General features: G+C 50.9%; 1 protein-coding gene across 1 annotated transcript in view; it reads left to right on the forward strand.

Annotated features, from left to right (window-relative positions):
* Positions 1–1,966: 1,966 nt before the first annotated feature.
* The window catches only part of SFXN1 (sideroflexin 1), a 13,502-nt gene continuing 7,698 nt past the window's right edge, over positions 1,967–7,770 (forward strand). Inside the window, exons 1-5 of the mRNA XM_015585314.2 lie at positions 1,967–2,419; positions 3,781–3,951; positions 4,684–4,782; positions 5,717–5,792; positions 6,680–6,766. Coding sequence (XP_015440800.1) covers positions 2,256–2,419; positions 3,781–3,951; positions 4,684–4,782; positions 5,717–5,792; positions 6,680–6,766 — 597 coding nt within the window. The 5' untranslated portion in view covers positions 1,967–2,255. The remainder of the gene's footprint in view (positions 2,420–3,780; positions 3,952–4,683; positions 4,783–5,716; positions 5,793–6,679; positions 6,767–7,770) is intronic.

Raw genomic sequence — 7,770 nt, forward strand, 5'->3', positions numbered from 1 at the left:
AAAGTCCAGTTCCGATGCCCTGGGTTGTCAGAATAGACACTCCAGGGCAGCAGCCACAAGACAGGGACCAGCCAGAACCAGCCCAGGGCCCAGGGCCCAGTGGGAACGGCCGCCGAGTCACCCGTGTACGTATGTTGCGTCGCGAGAGGGCGAGACTCTTCCTTTAACTGGCAGGGCGTTTGGTTATTATTTACGCGTAATTTTTACTATGGTTCTTAAAAATCAGATCCCTGGGCCCCACCACAGCTGTCGAATCAGCATTTCCGGGGAGATGCTTTGGGGGGTCACAGACACCTCTCCAGGAAGCAGGGGCTCTGGAGCCGGACAGCCGGGGTTCACATTCTCGCACCAGCCTTGAGCAAGGGAGTTCGCCGCCCTTGTCACGACGAGGGTCGGATGACGTACTATGAGGCAGGCCCTTAGAATGAGTGGCTATTTAATGGTGGTGGTTCTTATCGGGCAGTAACTTAACTTTGCTGATAAAGATACAGAAACAGTGGGATAATGTGTACAGGTGACAGAGTTGGTCGGCGGAGCTGGGATCCGAAGTCACATCGATTGCCCCCACTGCACACCCCTCCCCTCGTCACCTCTGCGCAGGGACTCAGAATTACAGGACAGTCAGGGAGGCACAGCTGGGAGCCAGGAATTCAAGTTCAGCTACCCGGCTGGCCACACCCGGCGTACTTGGAAACTAAGCCCGCAGCCATTGCCTGAGTGGAGCAGACTTGGCCATGAGGGCTTCTTTCTGTGGGGTGGGGTGTCCCGGACCATGCAGTCGGGGGCGGGACACGCACTGAGGCCTCCCAGAGGGGTTCACGAGGATCGCAGTATAACCCAGTGACTTGGTAAAAGTCCCAGCCCCACGGATGACTCTTAACGGGCCTGTTAATCGTTTCTGGCTTTTGATTTAAAGCAGAGACCTTCACGGTTCCTCTCACTTTGAACGCTTAGAAGCCACTGTGAGTCGTCAGCTGACCTCATTCTTCAGCCCCCACGTCTCAGGGACAGGGAAAGGGCCGATCCGCGGAGCAGTCAGAGCAGGGGCAACGTTTATTAGTCAGGTTCGCCACGCTTCATGGGTGCGGTTCGTGGCACCCCGAAACGGTGGCGGCGTTAACATCCGAGATCGCGGTGACGGAGACGGAGATAGTGACAGAGCTCGGGACGTCGCGAGAAGCACCGAAAGGTGACACGGGGACTCGGAGCGAGCAGGTGCTGCTCCACCGTCCCCGTCTCTCTGGCACAGATTCTGAACTTCGAAGCGGTTCCGGGGGTTCCTTCCGCATCCCCCTCAGAGCCTCGGGCGAACACAGCGAGGAGGGGCCCCCTGCGCCGCCCTCCGGGCCTCTCGGTGGTACCCGTCACTTGCTGCACGCACGCACCTGCACACGCTTGAACGCATTCTTTGGTGTCGCGTGCAGTCTGTGCCTTGGGGTCTTGTTCCCTGTCCCTGCCCCCTCCGCCGCCAGAGGTAGCACCTCGTTCTCCGAAACTGTCCTCTGACCCGCTGTGGCTTCGTGGTCACCCGTGCTGTCCCCACTCTCCTCGTGCAGCTGCACAACAAAAGGGCTCCCGCCGTGGGCCCCGCGGGCATGCCTAGTTTTACGTCGCGAAGAAGCGACGGGTCCAAATGGAGTGACTTGGGCTAAGCCCGTGACACCGGACCTCATGCAGGTGTGGCCTTCCCCAGGAGAATGCCGTCCGCACTGGTCAGTCTAGAATCTCCCTCCTGGGGAGTGGGCAGCAGGTCCGGTTGGCTGTGCTCTCTTTCCAGACAAACTAAATGCCTTCTGTCCCCTCCCACACCCCGGGGACACCCTCCCCTCCTGTGGCGCTGGTGTAATTAAGGTAGGGAGGACAGAGTCCCACCGGAGTGCAGTGCTGGTTTACCACTGATTGTTTCAACCAGAAAAAGGATTTCGGACGGGAGGTCCTGGTACTGTTATTATTTTTAACTTTTTCTCTCTCTGTTTTCTCTAGAGTATTTCTAGGTTTCCAGAAGTAGGAATGATGTAATCTCATGGACTTTTAAAGAGCCACATAGGGGGGAATTAATGAAATTTGGTTGAGATCGCGATTTACGGAGTGAGCGTTGGATTTAGATGATCTTTCTGCCATTTTTAGCGGTTATTTTTGTAAACAGGACATACATACATCTTTACCTGAAGATGAGTGAGCTGACAAAGTTTCTGAATGAGCGGTGACACCGCCTTAACTGGACTTGCGTTTCTGACTCCCCCTCGTCCAGGACGATGTCTGGAGAACTGCCACCAAGCATTAACATCGAAGAACCTCGATGGGATCAGAGCACTTTTGTGGGACGAGCCAAGCACTTCTTCACGGTGACCGACCCCAGGAACATCCTGTTAACCGACAGACAGCTGGAGCACGCGGGCAAAATCGTGCGTGATTACAGGTAACAGTGCCCTTTGTGCTCCGGGGCTTACGACAGTGACGGATCATCGTGCTGGTGTGTTGTCCTTGATCTATCACTCAGTGATTCTACTCTTTTCTATAATGAGATCCTGTTTGCCAAAAAAAAGTTAGAATTAGGAAGATGTGTTTGATCCCCCATCGCTGACTACAGGTGTCCAGGGTTCGTAGTTACCTGAACTTAACACAGCCCTACCTCCGGCCCAAGGTGCCGATCTGTGAGGCCCCCCTTTGCCAGCGCCCTGTCTCCTCCTCTCCGGTACATCCGCCCCCTGCACCCTCAGCCGCCCCAGGCACCGGTCCGTCTCCAGATGGAGAGAGCATCAAGCAGAAGGCAAATTGCCACGAACCAGGGTAGGTTGGTTGCTTCTGAGATGAAGCCCCAACGAATAAGTCTTCACGTGCTAGAGGTGCCAGCTCTCTCCAGATCCACACGCTTCCGTTAAAATACAAGTGGGATCACTTATAAAGTCAACAGAATCATTCTGAGGGTGTCCTGGAAGCATCAGTTAGTATAACGAAGGCATTTTTGGTGACACTCTGTGGGCACAGGTGACCCGCAGATCAGATCCTAGATCTCTGCCTCCGTCACCCGAGGCCTTCTCATGTGTCTCCTTGCCTTAATGAATGACACCTGCCAAGACCCTGTTTCCAAATGAGGTCACGTTCTGAGGTTCCCGGTGGATGTGGATTTGCAGGGGACGCTGTTCAAGCAGGTACAGATGATAGAGAAGAATATCTAAAGATAAGTCAAGACATTATGCATATAGGTCTTAGAAAAGACTAAAAGTGTGTTCACCAAAACGTTGCCGGTGACAATGAGTAGGTGAGGGTTTGAAGGGTTTTAATGGTCCTAATGAATTTCTGAATTTTCAAAATTCCTAGCAATCAATATCTGTTTCTTTGATAAAAAGAAAAAATAATGAGCCTTTCTAATCTGAGTTTTCCAACTACCGATCTAAAAGTGAATTAATATTCTTGATGGCCACGGCCTTTGTCTAATTGGTTAAGAACAGAGTTTGCAAAGTCCAAAATACATTTTTAAATATGTCATTTTAAAAAAAAAGGCTATTTGAAAGTTGACCGCTTCCCTATGATGCGAGATACGTTTTTGTTTTTCCAAATTATAGATAATTTGAGATACATGGATTTGAAATGTTTAAGTGTTCATCGTCCTTTGTGTTGTTAAAATTTCACTGACTGTAACAGCTGGATGTGTCACTCCATCCAGCCAGGTGCAGTTGTTCTAGGCAAGTGTAAACTTGAAAAACCTTCTAGCCAGCTATCAGCACTGGCTAAATATTCAAAATGAGCAATTGTGTTTGTTTGTTGTTGTTTTCCTAGGCAAGGAATTATTCCTCCAGGTCTTACAGAAAATGAATTGTGGAGAGCCAAGTACATCTACGATTCAGCGTTTCATCCTGACACCGGTGAAAAGATGATTTTGATAGGAAGGATGTCGGCTCAGGTGCCCATGAACATGACCATCACGGGCTGTATGATGACATTTTATAGGTAAGTTACGGAAACACAACAATAGTTGGTTTTGTGTTACAGGAGCTTCGAGTAGGTTTTTGTATGTCAATAATGCTATTGAAATAAATGTGATTTCACGTGGAGTTGCATTCTGTATAGATGCAGCTTTAGGGGTTTGTCGTACCTTTTCCTTCTGCCGAAAGGTATCCTTTTCGTTGTTCAAAAGGAGGTTGAATTTTTCCCTAAGTCGTAGACCCAAAAGAAAATGAGATGGAGAAAGAAAATATAAAAAAAAGAGTATCTAAGCAAATTCTCTTTTGAATCCATTCATAATATAGGCGTGAGTACAGGTGTACGTGGGTGGAGGTGGAGGTGCAGACAGAGACATTTAGGTTGCATGTGAAGTTAGGAGGGACCAGGAATACTCAGCCTACAAACGGCTTCCTTTTCCCCCAGGAGGGGGGACCTGACATTGATTGAGTGTCTACTCTGTACCAGGCTCTCTACAAATGTAAAATAAGATTTAAATAAGTTAACTCCACCCACGCGGTCACCTTCCGAGCTTGGTGTTGCCCATAGCTACTGAATGAGGTGACTGGCAAGCAGGGAAGAGTCAAACCTGCCCCGCCGCACAGGGCCTGGGTCTTGGACTCAGTGTCCTCCCGTCCCGTCCATGTCCTCTCTGGACGTAGCTGCTGTTGGCATTCTCTGCCCGGCACTGCGGCGAGGTCCCGGGCGACGGTGGGTACGTGACGGGTCTCTCTGTTTCAGGACGACGCCGGCCGTGCTGTTCTGGCAGTGGGTCAACCAGTCCTTCAATGCCGTGGTCAATTACACCAACAGAAGTGGGGACGCGCCCCTCACCGTCAAGTAAGACCAAGAGGTCGCCGTCCCCGGCACCTCCCCAGCGCCGTAGATTCGGGGGGTTGCTCTCCCGTTTTAAAAGCGTGTGCTTGTGCAAACCGTTCGTATCGTTCAGAACGTCATGGAGCACACTCTTCCGCCGTGGCCCTAAATGGAGGGGACTTTGATATCCGATTTGTCTTTAGAAGAGGTCATCCGTAGGGCCGCAAAGCAAGTGAATGGGCTTTTACTCTCGCCTCTCTGAAAATAACGTTTGGAGAGGCCGAAGTGCTTCGTTCACCGAAACTTCGAGCACACCTCGCACAACGTCGGTGTTTATTGTTCTGCGGCTTGAAGTCGCTGTCGACAGCCCTGGGGTTTTCTGTCAGCGTTTGGCACAAAGGGTCTGGAAGTCTGCATCCGGCAGCGTTTATCACCCCTTCCCTGAAGCCACTCCGTGACTTAAAATTTATTTTTAAATAAGAGAGGATTGCTTGGGCTTAATTGTATTTTGAAAGCAAGACTTTTCGGACTCTCGCACACTGAGACATCATTTGAAGAACGGCGGCATCACATTGTTACTTTCAGTGTGTACATTAGTATTTTGCAAAGTATTTTTTTATTATTATTATTTAAGCAGATGTGCCACAGACGTGTAGGCCAGCGCGCATTTTCCTGCCCTTGTCACTTCCTACACAATCACAGCTAGCTCCCTTCCTTCCCCGCCCCCCACACCTGCCTATTCTGCGTGTCCAGTTGTAGGTGAGAATCCCACTTTTTTATGGGTCTACTTGCCTTTTCTCTAGATTTTTCTGCTCGTAGAGTGAAAATGAATGCTGTTTTGTGGACTGTCCATTCTTAATCACACCCTTTCACATTTCCCCTCATTTCTTAAAAAAATTTTAAAAAAAAGGACCAGTTTCCCGACATACGCGCGGTGTTGACGTATTGTTCTTTCCAGTGAACTGGGAACGGCTTACGTGTCGGCGACCACCGGCGCCGTGGCGACAGCTCTGGGACTCAACGCGCTCACGAAGGTACGGACTTCCGTTTACACGTCCTGTCTGTTCTCACCGGCCCGGCTCTGAGTCGCTCTGCTGGTGCTCGCAATAGTTCAGGTCCTGTGACCTTCTGATCGTGGTCATTGTCTTCGCGTATTTTAATCGTATCTTCCAATAAGCTTGGGACGAGGTCTCACCAGGAACATCTGCCAAGCCCCTGGTCTGTGCCTGACACTGTTTTGGTTTTTCTTTTTTTTTTTAAGAAACGTATTGGGGCGACATCGGTTAATAAAATTCTGTCGGTTTCAAGTGTGCGATTCTGTAATACGCCATCTGCACATCGCACTGTGCGCTCGCCACCCAAAGTCAGGTCTCCCGACGTCACCAGGTGTCATTCGCCCTTCACCCTCTTCGACCCCGCCCCCTTCCCCTCCGGTAGCCACCACACTGTCGTCCACGTCTGTGAGATTTGTTTGTTTGTTTGTTTGTTTGTCTTGTTTGTCCGTTTGTTGCTTTCAGTGCTATATCCCACATACGCGTGAAATCATACTGTGTTTTAAGAGCTAAATTAAGCGCTGGATGCTCGCTCACCTGAACAGCCCCCACCAGAGGCTGTGCGTGGGCAGGGGGCCCAGGCCGCACCTCTGAAGAGGGGGAGCAGCCTGCCAATGACCCCGAGACTTCGGGATTCCAAACCTCTCCCCATCAGCCGTGCCGAGCTGTCAAAATATCTTTGTGGTCGCATTGTCCCAGTACGCCCGGGCCCGAGATATAAAAATACCACCAGGAAACAGGTTTTGAAAGAAAGTGCCCCGGGCCTGAGTTTCTACGCAAATAGGACTCTGTTTTCGAGAAGAACTGAGCATTCCCATCAGGAGCACAGCGAAAATGAGATAACGCTTCTGCAATTCTCTCTCGTGCAGCGCGTCTCACCACTCATAGGACGTTTTGTGCCCTTTGCTGCGGTAGCTGCTGCTAATTGCATTAATATTCCGTTAATGAGGCAAAGGTAAGACCGTACGCGCTTTCAGAAAGGACTTCTGCTTGATCGCAGTGGCGAGGCTCTCGTGGGAATCTGCTCTGTCGCGACATTTAAACAATTTATTTTAACCTGTACAGATGAAATGATCGTGAGAATCCGCTCTGTCGCGACATTTAAACAATTTATTTTAACCTGTACAGATGAAATGATCGTGAGATCTGGGATTTGCTTCAGAATAATCTGGGCTTGGGGGCGAGGGTGGGTCCACGGACGAGACGCGCTTAGCCACCGTGTTGCTCATTCCTGGAGCAGGCTGATGCGACGTGGGGGTCAGGATGCTCTTGCTACCGCTGCTTAATAAATAACATCAAAGAATGAAAAGAAAGTTATTGCAAACTCCGGGTTAGTGGTGCCAGGCTAGGCAAAGAAAGTTTGTTCTCTAAAATAGGTCCCTTGTTTCCCCTGCCCCTAGAGTTTGCTTTCTGAGTTCCCAATAATACGAATCTATGTCTTTGGAAGTATTTTTTTAGAACTGGCAGAAAATTAAAGGGGAAGGAAGCGCGAGGAGAAGCCCTTGGGAGCGGATAACGAGAAAGCGGGGTAGCAGCGGGGGCCGGGACGCTCGCATCAGGGGCTGTAGTCAGCAGCTCCCTGGTGGTGCCAGGTGCCACAACGCCCACGTCCCTGTCTCTCACATAGCGATGCCGCGTACTGTAGCTGTCGCTCACTCGGAAAGTGGCTGACACGGGCGCATGAGCACAAAACCTTCCCTTCTCTCTTACGAAGTTAGCGCAGTCGCCCTTCGAGCCACAGTTTTACGTATTTATTTATTTGCTTATTTTTTACCAAGTTTGCCACGTCCTTTCACTTTTGCGCCTGTCGCACGAGGATGCCGCGTGTTCGCGACGTGTAAAAATCGACTTGTCCGTGCCCAAAATGGCACCGCGGGGGCGCTGGGCCCCGGCGGGGGCCGGGGCGCCGGCGCGAGACTGTGTCCGGCTGTGGCGCGAAGCCGCCTGCGAACGTCTCGGT

The sequence above is a fragment of the Pteropus alecto genome, unplaced genomic scaffold, assembly GCF_000325575.1.
Source record: "Pteropus alecto unplaced genomic scaffold, ASM32557v1 scaffold40, whole genome shotgun sequence".
In the NCBI taxonomy this organism is placed as follows: Eukaryota; Metazoa; Chordata; class Mammalia; order Chiroptera; family Pteropodidae; genus Pteropus; species Pteropus alecto.